The 24,063-nt window shown below is 41.1% G+C and overlaps 1 protein-coding gene across 3 annotated transcripts in view; it reads left to right on the top strand.

Moving 5' to 3' along the window:
- Positions 1-18,687, top strand: part of LOC129817752 (tumor necrosis factor alpha-induced protein 2-like) — a 37,410-nt gene extending 18,723 nt beyond the window's left edge. The window contains exons 9-13 of one of the 3 annotated variants that reach the window (XR_008753759.1): positions 407-532; positions 611-766; positions 3,138-3,259; positions 14,096-14,396; positions 15,709-15,782. Coding sequence is in view for 2 of the 3 variants with exons in the window: in XM_055873277.1 (XP_055729252.1) it covers positions 407-532; positions 611-766; positions 3,138-3,259; positions 14,096-14,251; positions 15,709-15,835 (687 nt within the window). In the remaining variant the exon portion in view is untranslated. Of the gene's footprint in view, positions 1-406; positions 533-610; positions 767-3,137; positions 3,260-14,095 lie in introns of all 3 variants that reach the window. The other 2 variants (XM_055873277.1, XM_055873279.1) reach the window with 2 other exon arrangements.
- The last annotated feature ends 5,376 nt before the right edge of the window (positions 18,688-24,063 follow it).

Here is a 24,063-nt window from a genome sequence, read left to right as displayed (position 1 = left end):
CTCTGCACCCGGAACAGGTCTGGTGGTTCTTTCATCGAGGCCCCGTGTAACAGCAGAGGGGTGTCGACTCTGCCCGGTGTTAAGGGTGGAGACCTCGGAGCGGGCAGCTGGGTGGGGGTCTTGCCCTGTGTCGAGTCACTCCCTGAGAGCAGTGGACATCGCCATTCAAACCGGTCCAATATCCTATCAACGGTCTCCCCTAAATTTCTATCAAACTGGGTCAAAAATCCTCTGGGTCATTTCTAGGCAGAAACCAAGTGGCGCTCATTTCTATGATTTTATGAAATAACATACATTTAAAAAAAAAATTGCTAATGAGTCTGTGCCTCTGCAGCATGTTCTGACCACTGGTGTCAACTGCTTCAAGGTCAGATATTGACCTCTCCATGACTTCCTGTTTCCTCAGGTGCAGTACCATAGGCTGTGGACGCAGGCCTGGTTTACTGGGGGTCAGATGGTACTGGATGAAGTTCTGGGGACACTGGACAGACACATGCAGCAATTCACAGACCTCAAACCCATCTGTATGGAGGTAAGATTACACTCACACACACATTGACCTTACACACATAGTAACATTACACACATAGGGACATTTGTGTGTGTGTAGGAGCTGCTGGGCCGGCTCCACGTGGAGATGATGGTGGAGTATGTGAAGAGGATGATGAAGAGGAAGATGAGGCTGAAGAACAAGGAGCAGCAGGAGGCAGCAGCCAATTTACTGGCTGAAGACAGCAGCAAACTGAGCACCTACTTTACTGAAGCGGTAAGCACTGAAGACGCACACACACACACACACACCTCATATTGCAGTTAATATAGCTTGAGCGTGTGTGTTCACAAACACATGAAAGTAACAGCGTTGTTCTTGCTTTGACCCATAAACTACACAAACACTTCAAAGCTTTGACTTTCTATGTACTGTATTGTTCTTCATCATCACTTTCACTTTCTTTAGTCTCTGACCATTCTGCATTCCTTTCTAGGTCTTCCTCTTGCTCTGCAGTGTGTTTGCTCTATTTCTTCTCCTCCTTTCTAATTTGCATGTCCTCAGCCTGTTTCTTCTTTTTATTTCTCTCCTCATTCTCTGTCCTCTTCCATTCTCTTCTCATGTCTTTCCATCTCTCTTTTTCTCTCCTCCGGAAAAATGCACTTGCTCTCTCGCCCTCCCGTTCTTTTTCATTCCGTCTCTTTTTTTCCGCTATGTCCTCCAGCCTTCTTTTTCTCCTCTCATTCGGTCTCCATCTCTCTGCTTGCTCATGTTTCTGTTTTCTTTCTTTCTCCAGTCTCTCATTCCCCTTTTCTCAACCAACTTTCTCTCCATCCCTCTTCATGCCTTTCATGAGGAGCTTCATCTTGAGCTACACTTCCCTCATCACCTTGTGACGGCCCTGAATTTTTCTAAACCGTCTCAGTGCTTCTCCTTCTAATAGGGCGCTTCCCCTTTAATTCCCCATTAAATAGCCAGCATCAGCTGCGCAAAGGTGAAGTTTTGATTGAGACATGAATGAGGATGTGTGCAACCCTCAGTTCATGAAGCTTCGCTATTCCGTTTGTTTTGTTGCCTTAACGTGTGTTTGGTAGCCTTAAAGCGAGTTTACCCAGGATTGGATCCACTCTGTGCGTCTGTGGACTACACCTCTCCGTTGTTTAAAGTGGCCTTTTCTCCGCTGGAGATATGTTGGCGGATTGGATTGTTTGACTGACCGACTGACTACAACTTTTTGTACACAGTATTTCATTTGTTTTTGGTGATGTATACTGTGATTTATGTAGTCGTGAGGACGTATTAGTCTTTGATACGCTTTATAGTTGTGTTGTAAAATAAGTGTTATTTTGAGTGTATGAATATACTGGGTTTACGCTACGGACCAACGTTGCGTGACTAATTTCACTGGAGTCCCTGAACTTATTTACCGGGCTGGACTCTTTTTATGCCCGAGGTACAGGACATTTCTAAATGAACATAAGCGCATTAATTGTTATATTGTTGTGTGTGTGTGATCATTTATGTTGTTAATACAACCACGCAAAAGAATACACTTGTTTGAAGTTCTTTCCAATGTTTTAAGGGGTTTTTGAAAAGTATATTTCCATCCTGACTTTTACATAAGTCCTTTGTATTGGTGTGACTTGACGGACCAGATGGGACTCATAACCTCCCAAACCAAAAGGAGAAACCAATGTTTTCTCTGGTAGGCACAACCTAAGTGGCACCCCTATAAATAACCTCAAGTCAAAACCGTTACAACCTGTCTGTCAGAACCTTCCTCCAGCTTTCTCTCTCGCTGCTCTATAGCAGGCCAACCTCATCACTCCACCCCTCCATAATGAATGTTCTGTAAGATATAGGCTATCTATAAAATAAAGAATATGAGTGTTAGCAAGCCTATGTTTTTCTAACACAAGATGATAACAAATGTATTCAACTTCTTTCATAAAAACTTTAGAGTACTTTAAATGAAATTATGGGCAGAAAGACATTCAATTCCATCTTTCATTGAATCAGATGGCTTATTCATCACAAAACCATTTGATGTTGCAACTGTAATTATTTTAATGCTGATGCTGATGATTCAACCATACACGCATCAGCAACCACAGCTAATGAAGTCACTGAAACCCTTAACAAAGAGTTGCAGTCTTTTTTGGAAATAGGTGGCCAGTAATAAACTGGTCCTGAACATCTCTATAACTAAGAGCATTGTATTTGGTACAAATCATTCCCTAAGTTATAGACCTCAGCTGAATCTGGTAATGAATGGTGTGGCTGTTGAACAAGTTGAGTAGACTCAATTACTTGGCGTTACCTTAGATTGTAAACTGTCATGGTCAAAACATATAGATTCAATGGTTGTAAAGATGGGGAGAGGTCTGTCCACATTTTAGAGAAATAAGCTTTTATTGTATGTTTGGAAAATTTCAGGGATCTTTCACTTCAGCTCATGAAACATGGGACCAACACTTTACATGTTGCCTTTATATTTTTGTTCAGTGTAGTATCAAATGCAACTTTATTTAAAGTGAATGTAAACATCTCAATACAGTAAATTATACATTTTAATGCCATAATACAGTAAATGGAAGACATTAAATATATGAAAGTATGCATAATCTTACCTATCCACTGTCCACAGGGGTCCAAAATAAGCTGGCTGAGTGAGGTCCTCCCTAAAATGGCGGAGGTGGTCAGACTGCAGGACCCAGGAAGCATCCAGCTGGAGATCGTCACCCTGGCTAGGGACTTCCCAGACCTTAGGTGAGACAGACAGACAGATCATCCACAGGCTGAAGACAGATGGAGAGTTTACATTCACATAATCACAGAACCCCAGTCACATGACCTGGTACCAGTGTTGTAGTCGAGTCACTAAATCACTGAGTCCCCTGTGCTCGAGTACCTATGGCTAAATCCGAGTCGAGTCTAAGTCCGAGTCACCAATGGTCTATGGCTGAAATCCGACTCCCAGTGCTGAATTCTGAGTCACTGGGTCGGAGTTTTGAAGTTCGACACGGTTCTGGTCTTCTCCTCTATATTTCTGATACATATTTGACATGGCACTACGCTCTTTGCACCATCTGCTGAAAAAACGTTTGAAAGCAAAACAAATGATTCAGGGTTGTTTAGACATATTTGGTATTTTGGTTACTGAAGTTTTTTGCTTGCTCGTACTGCCGGCTTACTGGCTCTGTGCTTGTCTATTGCTAGATTCGCGCCTCTTGATTTGGCTCGGATATGGTAGATTAAATCTGCCCAGCTACAACTAGTGGAGGGCTGGCGGAAAGATTTTCATGTGAGCGTCAAAGATTTTCCTCCTGTTGCCCAATGGTCATAATTGCCTGCAATATACAGTAGCCTATGAAACAAGGTAATTCATACACAGGCTCACACACATTTTTTTTTTTTATATAATGTTCAATAGTTATGTCAAATCAATCATGATGTTTTCAGGGGATTTAACCTTTATTTAACAAGGCAAGTCAGGATGAATGGTCTCGAGATGAAATTAGCTCCTATCAGATTGACCAGGACCCGGTTTCCTGAGAGCAATGGAATTTAGGCTTACCTACAACAGCCTAAAGGTGTAACATGCGTTTCCCAAAACACCACGCAGAGAGAACGTTAGCTAACTGTTCTCGGATCAGTGCTCTCTTTCTAATCCTACCCTTAACATTATCATTATTGCACAATACTGACCACGGATCAGCTCCTCGAGAAATATTATCACCTATGGCTACAAATATTGATGCGGCTTGTTCTAGTGTTTACCCTGTAATGATGTACGGAATCTGATCAAGATTTGGCACATCATTGTGCACGTTACACAATACACATAATTACATATATATTGGAGGTAAAAATTACAGACTGTAGCATACAAATAGCTAAATAGAACTCACTTGAATTAACATGACCTTGATTTCGAAATCATTCAAATTACACTATAAAGGTCTATGTAGCCTATAATGTACAGTATCTTTTAATACAGTCATTTCATTTGAAGTGTATTTTTATCCTTCGCTTGTTATGCAAAGAAATGGGCAACTTTCTATATTTGTAGTCACTGTCACATTAGTTCTGAAGTTATCGGCCGGTCACAGAAAGACAGATCTACTGTGTACGAAGGGCCAAAAAAGCTACTAACGACATACTTAGCTGTTCTACGAGTGGCAGTCGATGATAAATAACGAGCATTTTCAAGAGCAACTTTAGTAACAATGGTTTTGGGTAACAGCTCAGAGATCTAACGATGCTCCTACAAAGGTTTAAAAGAAAATGGACGTTGTCTTAAGATGCTTTTGGGAAACCGGGCACTCATTATTATTTGCAATCATTTTTGTAATTGCCCACTGATATTAAAGGGAGACTTGTCAGAACCTGGCTATGGGATGCAGGGTGGAAATTGGAAGGGTAGAGTGAGACGACAAACTCAAAGACAGCCTACTTTTCTATACTGAAGGGGCTAGAGAGACAAATAGCTAGACTATAGTTTTACTATTAATAACTATTGTTTTCAATTTCGTAAAGCAGTTTGTGTTTCTTAACCAGCCAAAGCTAAAAAGTAGGCTGGTGACTGGTGGTTACAGGGAAGAAAGAGAGTCGCTTGAGCGATGTGTAGCCTATGATTGGAGGCAGAGCCTGCCTGCCCACACTCATCGCATGCTCCCCCACAGATCACCAGCTGATGTAGGCTGTGTGTGGCGCATTGTTCCCACTGCTAGAGAACAGAACCCTCGCTGCTCTGCGCACGCAGTGCTACTAATATTCTGCTTATCATCGTCGCCTATCCAGTGCAAATACAAGTCGGGAGAAGGTGAGTCCGAGTAACCAATGGTCGAGAAGGTGAGTCCGAGTAACCAATGGTCAAGAAGACGAGTCCGAGTCACCAATGGTCGAGTCCAAGTCGAATCAGGAGTCATGAAAATCCTGGACTCGAGTACTACAACACTGCCTAGTACTACTTTCACAGTACCCCTATCACAAGACCAGGTACTGCTTTCACAGTACCCCAATCACAAGACGCAAGACTAACAAAATGGGTCCCTCAGATTAAATGTGGAGTTTGCCAAGTGTAAAAGCAAAATCTGCGTGTGCCTCATATAAGCAGAGGGTAGATCCATGAAAAGAGTGCCTTTTGCATCCCTTTGATACACTACATGTCCACATACATTTGGTCACTGCTCGTCGAACATCTCATCCCAAAATCATGGGCATTAATATGGAGTTGGTTCCCCCTTTGCTGCTATAACAGCCTGCACTCTTCTGGGAAGGCTTTCTACTAGACGTTGGAACAATGCTGCGGTGACTTGCTTCCATTCAGCCACAAGAGCATTAATGAGGTCAGGCACAGATTTTGGGGGGTGATTTAAGTCTGGCTTGCAGTTGGCATTCCAATTCATTCTAAAGTTGTTTGATGGGTCAGAGGTCAGGGTTCTGTGCAGGCCAGTCAAGTTCTTCCACACCGATCTCGACAAACCATTTCTGTATGGACCTTGCTTTGTGCAAAGGGGCATTGTCATGCTGAAACAGGAAAGAGCTTTCCCCAAACTGTTACCACACCGTTGGAAGCACAGAATCATCTAGAATGTCATTGAATGCTGTAGCCCCAGATTATTCTTCCTCCTCCACTAAACTTTATAGTTGGCACTATGCATTAGGGCAGGTAGCGTTCTCCTGGCATCCATCAAACCCAGATTCTTCCATCGGACTGGCAGATGATGAATAGTGATTCATCACTCCAGAGAGCTTTACATCACTCTAGCCGACGCTTGGCATTGCACATGGAGATCTTAGGCTTGTGTGCTCGGCCATGGAAACCCGTTTTATGAAGCTCCAAACAAACAGTTATTGTGCTGGCGTTGCTTCCAGATGTAGTTTGGAACTCGGTAGGGAGTTTTACAGCTGAGGAGAGATGATTTGTATGTGCTACGCACTCGGCGGTCCAGGTCTGAGCTTGTGTGACCTACCACTTCACGGCTCAGCTTTTGTTGCTCCTAGACATTTCCACTTCACAATAACAGCACTTGACCGTGGCAGCTCTAGTAGGGCAGAAATTTTACCAACTGACATGTTGGAAAGGTGGCATCCTATGACGGTGCCACGTTAAAAGTCACTGAGCTATTCAGTAAGGCCATTCTACTGCCAATGTTTGTCTATGGAGAATGCATGGCTGTGTGCTCGATTCTATACACCTGTCAGCAATGAGTATGGCTGAAATATCCGAATCCACTCATTTGAAGGGGTGTCCCACATGCTTTTGTATATACAGTGCATTCGGAAAGTATTCATACCCCTTGAGTTTTCCAATTTTTGTTACGTTACAGCCTTACTCTAAAATAGATAAAATTTTAAAAAATGTAATCAATCTACACACAATACTTCATAATGACAAAATTAAAACAGGTTCAGAAATGTTTGCAAATGTATTAAAAAATAAAAAACAGAAATACCTTATTTACATCGGTATTCAGACCCTTTGCTATGAGAGTCAAAATTGAGCTCCGGTGCATCCCGTTTCCATTGATCATCCTTGAGATTTCTACAACTTGATTGGAGTCCCCCTGCGGTAAATTAAAATGATTGGGCATGATTTGGAAAGGCACACACCTGTCTATATACGGTCCCACCGTTGACAGTCCATGTCAGAGCAAAAACCAAACCGTGACGTCAAAATTACAACTGCAGACGCTCATGTTTCTGTTGGTGGAGGTTCCTCTCTTGGAAGACTTTGATGCTGACAGTGGTCTTCAAGTCTGAGAACATAGACCAGGGATCAACTCCTGGTTGTCTAGACAACAGCGACAGAGGTGAGACGATTGGTAAGGGGGAGAGTTAAGACGGAGATGAGCCGGAGGAGTTTGAGGACGACTCATCACACAGACCCACACGTGTCTCTGTCTATGTCTGCCTGCCTGCTAAAATGATATACAGGAATGTGAGCCTCATTTAAAGTAGTAAGTAGGTATACACCATGTCTGACTTCCTTAGTCCTATAAGTACTGCACATGCATATAGTCATACATAATTCACCAGTAAAGTATCTTTTATAAAATGTATATTTGTGGGTAATTGTGTGTTATTCACCAACATGTGGACTTGAACTTCATTGTGTGAGTCATTGGGTCCTGTGACATTTTGATCTCTGCGTTTTCGAGATTATACATGCATGTTGCTATTGTGAGGTCAACAGACGTTAAGTAGCTTTAATTAGCCTGGCATAGGTTGACAGGTTATTATATTCAGTATTCAATCAATTCTGCCCCACATGGGAAAATGGCAATGAATTCACTGATGCCATTTATTGTATCATATGCAGATTCAGTTAGTTATCTTTCCATAATGTTGGAGAGCAAGGGGTTGTGCACTGTTACTAAAATAACATTAATAATCAAATCGCATCTGACTATATATATATATATTTATTATTATTATTATTTTTTTTACAATTAAATTAGTAGTACAGAATTTTCAGTCTCGGATATGTATGTTTAGCAATACATTTTGGGACAAGTGAATAGAGCTTTTGAGTGAAGGACAACTGGCTAAAAAAAATTAATGTCAAGACCTGCACTCTGTACAGCAACTTCACTCAAGTTTAGCATGACTTAGACATTTGGAACTATGTTGATGAACCATAATGGACTGTTTTGAACTATGTTGATGAACCATAATGAACTACAATGGACTGTTTTGAACTATGTTGATGAACCATAATGGACTGTTTTGAACTATGTTGATGAACCATAATGAACTACAATGGACTGTTTTGAACTATTTTGATGAACCATAATGAACTACAATGGACTGTTTTGAACTATGTTGATGAACCATAATGGACTGTTTTGAATTATGTTGATGAACCATAATGGACTGTTTTGAACTATGTTGATGAACCATAATGGACTGTTTTGAACTATGTTGATGAACCATAATGGACTGTTTTGAACTATGTTGATGAACCATAATGGACTGTTTTGAACTATGTTGATGAACCATAATGGACTGTTTTGAACTATGTTGATGAACCATAATGAACTACAACGGACTGTTTTGAACCACAGGCATGTGAAAGTAAGTAAAACCAAATGTATACATATTTGAACAAATTAATATTTGAGCTATATTCCAACCACATTCATTGATAAAAGTAACCCAATTTAACAAATCACACACAAACAGAAAAATATTTGAAAATGCAATTCAAATAAACAGAAATGTCCTTATGTAGACAACATGTGTACACTCCTAACTTTACCATCAGCTAAAATTAGGATCAGGTGCAAATGATTAAGGAATCATCAAAGAGTACCTTGGAGGGCCCAGCCTTCCATAAAGATTAGAAACTTGGTCTGGTTTGGTCGTAACCATATGGGTGTGTGGTAACACATCATTTCTTGGGTCACTATATCTATTTTGCCAATTGGATTGATCCCCTCTACAAGACACGAAACCCCACTAATCTACCGACGGAAACGCACGAGGTGTCTAAAAATAGACCTCCATCCTATGCTATCTTGCTACCGATAGCCATCTACCCGGCCAGCTGTCTGGATCGCCGTGACCCCAACCAACCTCTACTCACTGGACCCTTATTGATCACTCGTTTAAGAATGCCTCTCCTTAATGTAAATATGCCTTGTCCACTGCTGTTCTGGTTAGTGTTTATTGGCTTATTTCACTGTAGGGCCTCTAGCCCTGCTCACTATACCATATCCAACCTTTCATTTCCACCACCCACATATACGATGACATCACCTGGTTTCAATGATGTTTCTAGAGACAATATCTCTCTCATCATCCCTCAATACCTAGGTTTACCTCCACTGTATTCACATCCTACCTTACCTTTGTCTGTACATTATTCCTTGAAGCTATTTTATCGCCCCCAGAAACGTCCTTTTACTCTCTGTTCTAGATGCTCTAGACGACCAATTCTCATAGCTTTTAGCCGTACCCTTATCCTACTCCTCCTCTGTTCCTCTGGTGATGTAGAGGTGAATCCAGGCCCTGCAGTACCTAGCTCCACTCCTATTCCCCAGGCGCTCTCTTTTGATGACTTCTGTAACCGTAATAGCCTTGGTTTCATGCATGTTAACATTAGAAGCCTCCTCCCTAAGTTTGTTTTGTTCACTGCTTTAGCTCACTCTGCCAACCCGGATGTTTTAGCCGTGTCTGAATCCTGGCTTAGAAAGACCACCAAAAATTCTGACATTTTCATCCCCAACTACAAGATTTTCAGACAAGATAGAACGGCCAAAGGGGGCGGTGTTGCAATCTACTGCAAAGATTGCCTGCAGAGTTCTGTTTTACTATCCAGGTCTGTTCCCAAACAATTTGAACTTCTACTTTTAAAAATCCTCTCTAAAAACAAGTCTCTCACCGTTGCCGCCTGCTATAGACCACCCTCTGCCCCCAGCTGTGCTCTGGACACCATATGTGAACTGATTGCCCCCCATCTATCTTCAGAGGTCGTGCTGCTAGGCGACCTAAATTGGAACATGCTTAACACCCCAGCCATCCTACAATCTAAGCTTGATGCCCTCAATCTCACACAAATTATCAATGAACCTACCAGGTACCACCCCAATTCCGTAAACACGGGCACCCTCATAGATATCATCCTAACCAACTTGCCCTCCAAATACACCTCTGCTGTTTTCAACCAAGATCTCAGCGATCACTGCCTCATTGCCTGCATCCGTAATGGGTCAGCGGTCAAACGACCTCCACTCATCACTATCAAACGCTCCCTGAAACACTTCAGCGAGCAGGCCTTTCTGATCGACCTGGCCGATGTATCCTGGAAGGATATTGATCTCATCCCGTCAGTAGAGGATGCCTGGATATTTATTTATTTATTTATTTATTTTTATTTTTTAAATGCCTTCCTCACCATCTTGAATAAGCATGCCCCATTCAAGAAATTTAGAACCAGGAACAGATATAGCCCTTGGTTCTCTCCTGACCTGACTGCCCTTAACCAACAGAAAAACATCCTATGGCGTTCTGCATTAGCATCGAACAGCCCCCGTGATATGCAACTTTTCAGGGAAGCTAGAAACCAATATACACAGGCAGTTAGAAAAGCCAAGGCTAGCTTTTTCAAGCAGAAATTTGCTTCCTGCAACACAAATTCAAAAAAGTTCTGGGACACTGTAAAGTCCATGGAGAATAAGAACACCTCCTCCCAGCTTCCAACTGCACTGAAGATAGGAAACACTGTCACCACCGACAAATCCACTATAATTGAGAATTTCAATAAGCATTTTTCTACGGCTGGCCATGCTTTCCACCTGGCTGCCCCTACCCCGGTCAACAGCACTGCCCTCCCCTCTGCTACTCGCCCAAGCCTTCCCCATTTCTCTTTCTCCCAAATACAGTCAGCTGATGTTCTGAAAGAGCTGCAAAATCTGGACCCTTACAAATCAGCCGGGCTAGATAATCTGGACCCTTTCTTTCTAAAACTATCTGCTGAAATTGTTGCCACCCCTATTACTAGCCTTTTCAACCTCTCTTTCGTGTCGTCTGAGATTCCCAAAGATTGGAAAGCAGCTGCGGTTATCCCCCTCTTCAAAGGGGGGGACACTCTTGACCCTAACAGCTACAGACCTATATCTATCCTACCCTGCCTTTCTAAGGTCTTCGAAAGCCAAGTCAACAAACAGATTACCGACCATTTCGAATCCCACCATAGCTTCTCCACTATGCAATCTGGTTTCAGAGCTGGCCATGGGTGCACCTCAGCCACGCTCAAGGTCATAAACGATATCTTAACCGCCATCGATAGGAAACAATACTGTGCAGCCGTATTCATTGACCTGGCCAAGGCTTTTGACTCTGTCAATCACCACATCCTCATCGGCAGACTCGACAGCCTTGGATTCTCTAATGATTGCCTCGCCTGGTTCACCAACTACTTCTCTGATCGAGTTCAGTGTGTCAAATCGGAGGGTCTGTTGTCCGGGCCTCTGGCAGTCTCTATGGGGGTGCCACAGGGTTCAATTCTTGGACCGACTCTCTTCTCTGTATACATCAATGATGTCGCTCTTGCTGCTGGTGATTCTCTGATCCATCTCTACGCAGACGACACTATTCTGTATACTTCTGGCCCTTCTTTTGACACTGTGTTAACAACCCTCCAGGCGAGTTTCAATGCCATACAACTCTCCTTCCGTGGCCTCCATTTGCTCTTAAATACAAGTAAAACTAAATGCATGCTCTTCAACCGATCGCTGCCTGCACCTGCCCGCCTGTCCAACATCACTACTCTGGACGGCTCTGACTTAGAATATGTGGACAACTACAAATACCTAGGTGTCTGGTTAGACTGTAAACTCTCCAGACTCACATCAAACATCTCCAATCCAAAGTTAAATCTAGAATTGGCTTCCTATTCCACAACAAAGCATCCTTCACTCATGCTGCCAAACATACCCTTGTAAAACTGACCATCCTACCAATCCTCGACTTCGGTGATGTCATTTACAAAATAGCCTCCAAAACCCTACTCAATAAATTGGATGCAGTCTATCACAGTGCCATCCGTTTTGTCACCAAAGCCCCATATACTACCCACCACTGCGACCTGTACACTCTCGTTGGCTGGCCCTCGCTTCATACTCGTCGTCAAACCCACTGGCTCCAGGTCATCTACAAGACCCTGCTAGGTAAAGTCCCCCCTTATCTCAGCTCGCTGGTCACCATAGCAGCACCTACCTGTAGCACGCGCTCCAGCAGGTATATCTCTCTGGTCACCCCCAAAACCAATTCTTCCTTTGGCCGCCTCTCCTTCCAGTTCTCTGCTGCCAATGACTGGAACGAACTACAAAAATCTCTGAAACTGGAAACACTTATCTCCCTCACTAGCTTTAAGCACCAGCTGTCAGAGCAGCTCATAGATTACTGCACCTGTACATAGCCCATCTATAATTTAGCCCAAACAACTACCTCCTTACCTACTGTATTTATTTATTTATTTATTTTGCTCCTTTGCACCCCATTATTTCTATCTCTACTTTTTTCTATCTCTACTATCTCTACTTTTTTTACTTTTTTTTACTTGCTATATTGTATTTACTTCGCCACCATGGCCTTTTATATTTTTATTTATTTATATATGTATTTTGTTTGCCTTCACCTCCCTTATCTCACCTCACTTGCTCATATTGTATATAGACTTATTTTTCACTGTATTATTGACTGTATGTTTGTTTTACTCCATGTGTAACTATGTGTTGTTGTATGTGTCGAACTGCTTTGCTTTATCTTGGCCAGGTCGCAATTGTAAATGAGAACGTGTTCTCAATTTGCTTACCTGGTTAAATAAAGGTGAAATAAAAAAAAAAAAAAAAAAAAAAAAATCATGCAAAGATCAAAAGACCTCCGAGGCCCTCAGAAGAAAGATAATTGATGTCTGGGAGGTGTAACAAATCCAATTCGAAGTACATTATTCCAGTGTCCGATGGATCATTTCAGACCAATGGCAATCTACCTAGGACAGGTCATCCCACCAAATTCAGCCCAAGAGCTGACCGAAAGATGCTCATAGAAGTCTCTAAGAACCCCAAGGTAACATCAAGGGATCTACAGGCCTCTCTTGCCACAATCAATGACAGTCAACTGTCAGAAAGAGACTGCACAAACTTAGCCCACATAGGAGGTCAAGAAGGAAGAAGTCTCTGCACTCAAAAATGAATATCAAAACAAGACTGGCGTTTGCCAGACAACACCTGGGTAAAGACCAAAACTACTGGAACAATGTTCTCTGGACAGATGAGTCAAAGGTGGAGTTATTTGGCCGCAATGCCAGATGCCATTCTTTGGCAAAAACAAAATACTGCTGTTGAACAGAAGAACCTCATACCATCCGTAAAGCATTGTTTGGGGCTGCCTGAGGGCCAACTTGCCATCATTTAGTCAGCAATGAATTCCATATGGTACCAGAGAATTCTTGAGGAGAATGTGAGGCTATCTGTCAAAAAGCTGAAGCTAAACCGAACATGGATCTTGCAACAGGACAATGATCCAAAACACACACGCAAAGCTATAACAGAATGGCTCAATAAGAAGAAATGGAGGGTTATGGAATGGCCGAGTCAAAGCCAAGATCTCAATCCTGTCGAAATGCTGTGGGGGGACTTGAAGCGGGTCGTGCATGCAAGAAATCCCTCGAACATGACACAGTTGAAGCAGTACCATAAAGAAGAGTGGGAAAAATTCCTCCCAGTCGATTTAAGAGACTGATAGACGGTTACAAGAAACGACTGCATTAAGTTATTTCAGCCAAAGGGGGCAACACCAGCTATTGAAGCTAGGGGTGCACTATATAATTGCATTTTTGTTTCTTTTTGATGAATAAATTATTACAAAGTATAATCTTAAAGTTTAATTTGTTAAAAACTAGGCTACCTTCATCTGTCAGTGTTGAAGTGAAGATTACATATCCATCTGTCCAAATATTTACAAAAAAATACTACTTAGGAGTTGTGCTTACTTTTTCACATGACTGTATGTTGATGAACTATAATGGACTAAAATTGAGTGTTTTGAACTCTGTTGATGACTGTGTTTCTTTTGCTCTTCCACCTTTCTCAGTTGGAGACATATTTCGGCTCTGCTTTCCCTCAAAGCCAACCTATCCACGGCTGATGTCCGAGGTATCAAAGAGAGCCTGGTAGAGAACCGGCCCACGGTCACCACCTTCAATACCATCCCACCATTCTTCTCCAAGGTCCCAGCGGGCAAAACTTGGTACATGTGCAGACCAGCGTGCATCTGTTATGGGGGAAGTGGGTTTTCAAGCCAGGATTAGACAATCTACCCATTTTGGCGCTCCTCTCGAATGGCTACAATGGTACTGTATGCACATTCACTTAGCAAGTCTACTCTTGTGTAGGTGAGTGTACAAGTGGAAGGGGATAGATGTCTATGTGTGGGTGGGGACATGTGCATCCCACAATTGTGATTAAATAATATCTGCTTGCCTAAATGTTGATTCTCTATTAGCGGTTCCTTTGTCATGGTCGCTATTCTTTTGGAGGAAGTTCTATCGATCTAATGTGAAAGGAATTAAGGCATTAGATCAAATATATATACAGTGCCTTCGGAAAGTATTCAGACCCCTTGACTTTTTCTAAATTTTGTTACGTTACGGCCTTACTCTAAAATTGATTAAATTACATTTTTTCCTCATCACACACAATATCCTATAATGACAAAACGAAAACAGGTTCAGACATTTTAGCAAATGTATTAAAAATAAAAAACAGAAATAGCTTATTTACGTAGACCCTTTGCTATGAGACTCAAAATTGAGCTCAGGTGCATCCTGTTTCCATTGATCATCCTCGAGATGTTTCTACAACTTGATTGGAGTCCACCTGTGGTAAATCCAATTGATTGGACATGATTTGGAAAGGCACACACCTGTCCATATAAGGTGCCACAGTTGACAGGGCATGTCAGAGCAAAAACCAAGCCATGAGGTCGAAGCAATTGTTGGTAGCGCTCCGAGACAGGATTGTGTCGAGGCACAGATCTGGGGAAGGGTACCAAAAACATTCTGCAGCGTTGAAGGCTCCCAACAACACAGTGACCATGATTCTTAAATGGAAGAAGTTTGGAACCACCAAGACTCTTCCTAGAGCTGGCCACCCGGCCAAACTGAGCAATCAGGGGAGAAGGGGCTTGGTCTGGGAGGTGACCAAGAACCCAATGGTCATTCTGTCAGAGCTCTAGAGTTCCTCTGTGGAGATGGGAGAACCTTCCAGAAGGACAACCATCTCTGCAGCACTCCACCAATCAGGCCTTTATGGTAGAGTGGCCAGACAGAATTCAATCCTCAGTAAAAGACACATGACAGCCTGCTTGGAGTTTGCCAAAAGGCACCTAAAGACTCTCAGACCATGAGAAACAAGATTGAACTCAATAACCAAAAAAGACCTGAGGTTGTAATCACTGCCAAAGGTGCTTCAACAAAGTACTTAGTTAAGGGTCTTAATACTTATGTAAATGTGATATTTCCGTTTTAGTTTTTTATACATTTGCTAAAATTGATTATAACCTGTTTTTCCTTTGTCATTATGGGGTATTGTGTGTAGACTGATGAGAGGGGAAAAAACTATTGAATCAATTTTAGAATAAGGCTGGAAGGTAACGTGGAAATAATTTCCTGCTGCAATTGACACTTTATGCTCCTCAATGGACAGGTCCCAACTTCGTATGGATCCATGTGTACGGGGGTGGTCTTCTAGTTACAGAGAAAATTTCCCTACCTGGGATGGGGACGTTTTTTTCCCGGGAGGGAAAATGGAAGACAACTGGAGGTCTACTTAGAGGGAGATGGAGCAGTATGTCTAGTAGGGTAACTATCATGGTACATCTACGTGGATAATGGACAGGCATTGATTATGGTGGTACTGGTAAGTATGTCAAAATGGTGGTAAGGATAGTGGTATCTCAAAATATAACCTACAGTTGAAGTCGGAAGTTTATGTACATCTTAGCCAAATACATTTAAACTCAGTTTTTCACAATTCCTGACATTTTATCAGAGGAGAAAATTCCCTGTCTTAGGTCTGTTAGGATCACCACTTTATTTTAAGAATGTGAAATGTCAGAATAATAGTAGAGAGAATGATTTATTTCAGCTTTTATTTCTTTCATCACGTTCCCAGTGGGTCAGAATTTTACATACACTCAATTAGTATTTGGTACCATTTAAATTGTTTAACTTCAGTCAAAGGTTTCAGGTAGCCTTCCACAAGCTTCCCACAATAAGTTGGGTGAATTTTGGCCCATTCCTTCTGACAGAGCTGGTGTAACTGAGTCAGGTTTGTAGGCCTCCTTGCTCGCACACGCTTTTTCAGTTCTGCCCACAAATTTTCTATAGGCTTGAGGTCAGGGCTTTGTGATGGCCACTCCAATACCTTGACTTTGTTGTTCTTAAGCCATTTTGCCACAACTTTGGAAGTATGCTTGGGGTCATTGTCCATTTGGAAGACCCATTTGCGACCAAGCTTTAACTTCCTGACTGATGTCTTGAGATGCCACTTCAATATATCCACCTAATTTTCCTCCCTCATGATGCCATCTATTTTGTGAAGTGCACCAGTCCCTCCTGCAGCAAAGCACCCCCACAACATGATGCTGCCACCCCCTTGCTTCACAGTTGGGATGGTGTTCTTCCGCTTGCAAGCATTCCCCCTTTTTCCTCCAAACATAACGATGGTCATTATGGCAAAACAATTCTATTTTTGTTTCATCAGACCAGAAGACATTTCTCCAAAAAGTACGATCTTTGTCCCCATGTGCAGTTGCAAACCGTAGTCTGGCTTTTTATGGCGGTTTTGGAGCAGTGGCTTTTTCCGTGCTGAGCGGCCTTTCAGGTTATGTCGATATAGGACTCGTTTTACTGTGATCTACTTTTGTACCTGTTTCCTCTAGCATCTTCACAAGGTCCTTTTGCTGCTGTTCTGAGATTGATTTGCACTTTTCGCACCAAAGTACGTTAATCTCTAGGAGACAACGCGACTCCTTCCTGAACAGTATGATGGCTGCGTGGTCCAATGGTGTTTATACTTGAGTACTATTGTTTGTACAGATGAACGTGGTACCTTCAGGCATTTGGAAATTGCTCCCAAGGATGAACCAGACTTGTGGAGCTCTACAATTCTTTTTCTGAGGTCTTGGCTGATTTCTTTCGATTTTCCCATGATGTCAAGCAAAGAGGCACTGATTTTGAAGGTAGGCCTTGAAATACATCCACAGGTACACCTCAAATGATGTCAATTAGCCTATCAGAATCTTCTAAAGACATGACATATTTTTCTGGAATTTTCCAAGCTGTTTAAAGGCACAGTCAACTTAGTGTATGTAAACTTCTGACTCACTGGGATTGTGATACAGTGAAATAATCTGTCTGTAAACAATTGTTGGGAAAATTACTTGTGTCGTCCACAAAGTAGATGTCCTAACCGACTAGCCAAAACTATAGTTTGTTAACAAGAAATTTGTGGAGTGTTTGAAAAACGAGTTTTAATGACTCCAACCTAAGGGTATGTAAACTTCCGACTTCAACCTTATCATGGTAATTGGTGAATTGAATATAGCTGACTATAATAGCAGTGGTTAGGCTGATAATAGGCTAAATAAGTGCAGTGTTTACATGGCTAAAGGAAAAGGATTACCATATTTATTGTTTACAGGAAACACTTTCAATATCTTCTGATAAAGTAGCCTGGGGAAATGATGTCTAGGATGGTAAAGATCTATTTCTGTCATAGGCTAAGGAAGTCAAAAGGTGTTATGATCCTACTAAAAAACAATCTAGATCTTTAGGTACAATCTGTTAAAATAGATCCTCTAGGAAGCTGGATTGCCTTGAATATACTACTTGATGATGAATTGATGTGGTGCATCTAGGCCCTCATTGTAAACAAGAACCTGTTCTTAACTGACTTTTCTAGTTAAATAAAGGTTAAATGAAAATTGATAACATTTCAAATATATAAGGACGGTATCATGTTTATGAATGACATTGTAAACAAGGACTCCAAAATGGTGTCACCCAAGCAATTGACAAAGGTGTATGGAGATGTATGCTCAATACAAAAATATAACCAACTCAATCACAACTCTGCCACAAAAATGGAAGAGGCAAATACTCAAAAGAGAAAGGAATTAATGAGTTTGTCTGCAGCCAATCCAGAAGCATGCATAGCTTAAAATAACTTGTATAAAAGGTTGAGAGCTTTGAGAACTATACCGCTGATTTTTGATGTCCCAATACCATGGCATCGGGATTAGGAACTGATATGCAAATGAACAAGACACATCATTCTGTTATTTTCAGTTTGAACTATTATATAAAATTCTTGCCAATAAAAAATTATCCTCAATATATGGGGTGTTGAACAGTCAGCCCTGCATGTGCGGACTGCAACAAAGAAACAGAATCAATAGATCATCTCTTTTGGTACTCTCCTTCGGTGGCTTGGTTTTGGAATCATGTCCAGGAGTGGTTGGTGACTCAATGTCAGTGTTCATATTAATTAAACTATACTCTACACTGCTGAATTAAACTTGACTGTTCTGTACTGCACTCTACTGTATTAAACTCTACTATACTGTAGCATGCCATACTGTAGTCTACTGTACTCTACTGAATAAAACTCTGCTGTCCTGTATGTACCGTATGTTACTTTACTGTGCCATACTGTACTGTGTAGGGGTGTAACGGTACACATATTCGTACAGAACGGTTCGGAGACCTCGGTTTGGTCCGCACCATGAACAAATGATTAGATAAAAAAAATGTATATTTAAACACTAGGAAGGCCAATAGTGTCACGAATGAGTTATGTCATACCCACAGGATGGGGCAAGAGAGCTATAAACCCATACTGCTTTTTGCCTTAAAAACCCTAAACCGACATATAACCTATTTTAGCCTTAACCCCTAACAATAGGTATAACCTATTTTAGCCCTAACCCCTAACAATAGGTATAACCTATTTTAGCCCTAACCCCTAACAATAGGTATAACCTATTTTAGCCCTAACCCCTAACAATAGGTATAACCTATTTTAGCCCTAACCCCTAACAATAGGTATAACCTATTTTAGCCCTAACCCCTAACAATAGGTATAACCTATTTTAGCCCTAACCCCTAACAATAGGTATAACCTATTTTAGCCCTAACCCCTAACAATAGGTATAACCTATTTTAGCCCTAACCCCTAACAATAGGTATAACCTATTTTAGCCCTAACCCCTAACAATAGGTATAACCTATTTTAGCCCTAACCCCTAACAATAGGTATAACCTATTTTAGCCCTAACCCCTAACAATAGGTATAACCTATTTTAGCCCTAACCCCTAACAATAGGTATAACCTATTTTAGCCCTAACCCCTAACAATAGGTATAACCTATTTTAGCCCTAACCCTAGTCCTAATTCTTGGGTAGGGTAGCCTAGAACACTTTTAGAAACTATTTTAGTAATAATATTATGTTAGTAAATACCATTATAGTACTAAATAGCTTTTGATTTTTTCCCCCTAAATGCTATGTAAGCATTTTGCTGTTTTTTTGTTGTTGTAATTATTAGTTATTTTATCTAATATCATATTTATTATTGCAAGGCAGAACACTTTCTAAACAAGCCACATGTGGTTTGAATTGGGTGTGACCTAAATTCACTCTGGAGTGCCAGAGAGCGCTCAGAGTTTGCTCTGGGCGTTCGTAAACTCAGAGCTTTGTCAGATTGTCCGTTCTTAAATTCAGAGCGTTTTGCTCTTGGAGTGTTCAATCAATCAAATGTATTTATAAAGCCCTTCTTACATCAGCTGATAGATCAAAGTGCTGTACAGAAACCCAGCCTAAAAACCCAAACAGCAAGCAATGCAGGTGTAGAAGCACGGTGGCTAGGAAAAACTCCCTAGAAAGGCCAGAACCTAGGAAGAAACCTAGAGAGGAACCAGGCTATGAGGGGTGGCCAGTCCTGTTTTTGCTGTGCTGGGTGGAGATAACAGAACATGGCCAAGAGGTTCAAATGTTCATAGATGACCAGCAGGGTCAAATAATAATAATCACAGTGGTTGTAGAGGGTGCAACAGGTCAGCACTTCAGGAGTAAATGTCAGTTGGCTTTTCATAGCCCCTCCTGCTGTCTCTAGAGAGTTGAAAACAGCAGGTTTGGGACAGGTAGCACGTCCGGTGAACAGGTCAGGTTCAGAGCGCACACTGGATGCTCTGGCAGAGGAGTAGGGTTGACCAGAGCGTTCTGACGTCACAACGGCAGTCAAGCACCCAAGCTAACTGGCTAACATTGGCTAGCTTGCTAGCTACTTCCAGACACAAATGAGAGAACACCTCACTCTGACCATTTTACTCGCCCTAGCAGAGCTGGTTAGGATGTATTCATGTTATCCAGAGCATTGGTGACTAACTGTGCTGCTGGCAACAATTGAATTACACTTTTTTTTGCTGACGTTTACTGACACCGGCCATATTCAACGGGTGTTTGAGCGTAAAACATTATTGAGTTATTCTGCACTCTGGCACACTCAGACTAGAGTGCTCTGAAATCGGAGTAGATAGCCAGAGGGAATTTACCAACGCATCCCTAATAACCTCTGTGAAAGTCCAGCAATTGGCTGCGATAGGTGTGTTTGAGACTGATCTCAAGAATTAGTAAGAAAAATACACTTTATTTCTCAGCTGCCTCACCGATGTTTTAATGTGAATTCATTCATTCATATTTCCAATATTAATTAATATTTCCAATAGACGGCAGCATAATCCCACGGAGTATCAGTTATAGGCTATAGAAGCAATATGATTGACATAAAATAGCATGCAACCAAAGAGTATATGTCCAACGATTTTCTAAAATGGTCACTCATTACTTTAGGGTTATCTCTTTTTAGGCCTGTGTTGCTTTTGGGAGAGCAAAAAAATAGTGAGTAGGTATTGAACCCCGGCAAAAATAATCACTAATCAGATGCACTCAACCTCAACCCTAGTAGACATGCATAATTTAAAAAAAGCATATCAAATTGGGAGTAAACAGCCTCGAAATAGAAAAGACAAAGAGCACATCTTCCAGCCCGCCAATAAGTTACATCATGCAACCTTCGAGGTTAGCAAATTTACCTCGTGAGAAGACAGAGTGCTCGCTGCTGACTACACAAGATTTTGGCGGGCTTGTTGAGTTGGCTACTTTTGCAAGAAGGCAGAGAGTTGTGACTGGTTGATGATTTTGACAATGAATGTACTAGGAAATTATGTTTTTGTCGACCAGAGGTGACTGAATTAATATTCAGACTTTTTGATAATGTTGATGATTCGTTACTAGAGAAATGAGACCAAGTCAATAGGCTGGACAGGGTGGAACAGTATTTAGTAAGACAGTTTTATTCAGTGTGAAGATATCTGGCAAATCGTGCAGCACGGCTCCTTCTGTCTGACTTGTATAGAATCGTCGGAAGAGAGACCGCTCTAAACAGTTGTACAGCTTTATATATGCATTGAATGAAGTAGGTTGATCTGGTAGTCTGGCCTTCTGATTGGTCGATCTGGGTCTTGGGTAGTCCTGTGCGGACCTGGTGTCGACGCTCCATTGGCTTTTAACATAGTTCTTTGTCTTGAGTTCCAACTTTGAGTTGTGTGTGTCTGTGGTTGTCATGGGGGAGGGGAGTTGTGTGTGTCTGTGGTTGGTGTCTTAATGAGACCAGCATATGTCCAAGGGAAAAGAGGAGTGTGTGTATTTTGTATAAAAGATGGCTTATGTTGAGAAGTTGTTATTACTAGTTTCCAGTATCTATTACAATTTCTTACAATAATCGTTATAGTAACGAAGTATAATTTCAAAACATGAGCATAAAAACAGGTAATAAACATGAATCCTTCACAGTAATATGTTAGATGCCTTTTCAGTCCTTCCTCTTGCATTTACAGTGTGGAAAAGGACAGAAATCGCGCAGGAGTTTTCCTTTGAGGGGGAGTGGTGTATCCAGGGAGAAAACTAATCTTCTGAAATGCCATTCGTGGTCATATGCTGCCATATATTGGAATTGTTTAGCAACTGCAGCAGTACTGAATAAAGTGTATATCCTTACTAAAGTAGTAATTACTCAGAATTGCACCATTTAAAATTGTCTAGTTCATTTTATCACTAAAATAACAATTTATAGAATAACAATGAATCTGACATACAGTTAGTTAGTTCAAAATAAACAAATATTTATTTAGATGGGTGATATTGTCTGCCAAAGTAACACCCACTTAACATAACATGCACACTGAAAAGTAGCTTTAAAAAAATATATAAATCACCTTTCAGTTATTGCCCAACGCTCTTAACCGCTAGATTACAAACCACAAAAAGTTCTACACAAAATGGTAGTTTATAAATGGTAAACTGGTTAAATGAAAGACTGCTGTTATAACTTTCAGACTGCCATTGTTTTGGGAAAATGGGGATATGTCTGTCTATTTCGACAAATATCTCAAAATGTATTATTTTAATGGTTTGAAGTTCTACATGATTTTAATCGGGATAATCTATTATTTATAATTATGTAAATTTGGGCAGCTTACAATGCTGTTACCAATTGCTGGTAGTTAAAATGTAAAAAAAATTATAATAATACTCATGGAACTCTGAGTTCGTCCCATTGTTTCCTATAGGGGAAATATAGGTATGTCTGTTAATTTCACAAAATATCTCGCAATGTGTATATTTGGATTTTTTTCAAGTCAGACACCATTTTAATCAGGATAATCTCCGCTTTCTAATTATGTAAAGCTGGGCAGCGTACTCTGTTGTCATCAAACGATAGCCCCAAAATACTTTTTGCCCTTGGAACGCTGAGCTCCCTCCCATTTGATTTCCTATGGAAAGGCATGCTGGTATATTTTGTCAAATATTTCGCAATGTGTATATATGTATATATATTTTTTCAAGTCGGACACCATTTTAATCAGGATAATGTCAACTTTCTAATGACATAAGATTGGGCAGCGTACTCCGCTGTCATCGGTCGCTAGACCAGAAATAGTCATTTTTTTCTTACTTCCTCATTATGCAGACATAAGCACACTTGGCACCATCGAAGTGCAAATGTTTACTTTCTACACAAGTTATTTTTCAGTTTCGTCCTAAGAACAGATTGTATTGGTAAAATAAAAAAAGGTTTACATTTTTTGCTGCCATTTAGGGATATTGAATTCTAAGGATAATTCCAGTCAGAAGAAGCTCAGTGAAGGTTTGTTTCAAGTCATTTGCAATGGCCCCGCGCTAGTGTTCCAGCTCAACCAACGTTCTTTGGTCGTTTTTCAGCCTTCGGTGAATTTTGACTAGTTCTATTGTCCAGCTTACTGGCTCACATGTTGACCAGACCGCACCGCTTGCGCTATTGCGTGAATGTTGATTTTGTCCACCCACACCAGACGCGATCAGGACACGCAGGTTGAAATATCAAAACAAACTCTGAACTAATTATATTCATTTGGGGACAGGTCAAAAATCATTAAATATGTATTGGCTATTTAGCTATCTAGCTTGCTGTTGTTAGCTAATTTGTCCTGGGATATAAAAATTGGGTTGTTATTTTACCGGAAATGCACAAGGTCCTCTACCCCGACAATTAATCCACAGATAAAACTTTTATTTGACAGTTGGCGACCAACTATAAGGTGCATTACCACAACCAACTACATTTATTGCTGCCATTTAGGGAAAATTGAATTCTAAGAATAATTCCAGTCAGAAGAAGCTCAGTGAAGGTTTGTTTCAAGTCATTTGCCAGAAAATCATTGTAAGCTAATGTTTCTGAGTGTCAAACTAGCTAGCTTGGCTACACCTGATAAAGTTGGCCAGCTAGCTGCGTTTTACAGTCAAACTCTCAGTTTTACACTTACCTAGCTAGCTAGATAATGAACTAAACTGCAATTGTCATAAACCATTATTATCTAGCTAGCTACGGTAGGTAAATATCTGTCAGATGTAAAGCAAGCAGGATCGTGGCACGTCAGAAGCAATGCATTTTGACTGCTGC

This window comes from Salvelinus fontinalis, chromosome 20, assembly GCF_029448725.1.
Source record: "Salvelinus fontinalis isolate EN_2023a chromosome 20, ASM2944872v1, whole genome shotgun sequence".
NCBI lineage: Eukaryota > Metazoa > Chordata > Actinopteri > Salmoniformes > Salmonidae > Salvelinus > Salvelinus fontinalis.
The sequence above is the reverse complement of the archived record's forward strand: the minus strand, read 5'-3'. Positions and strand labels throughout refer to the sequence as shown.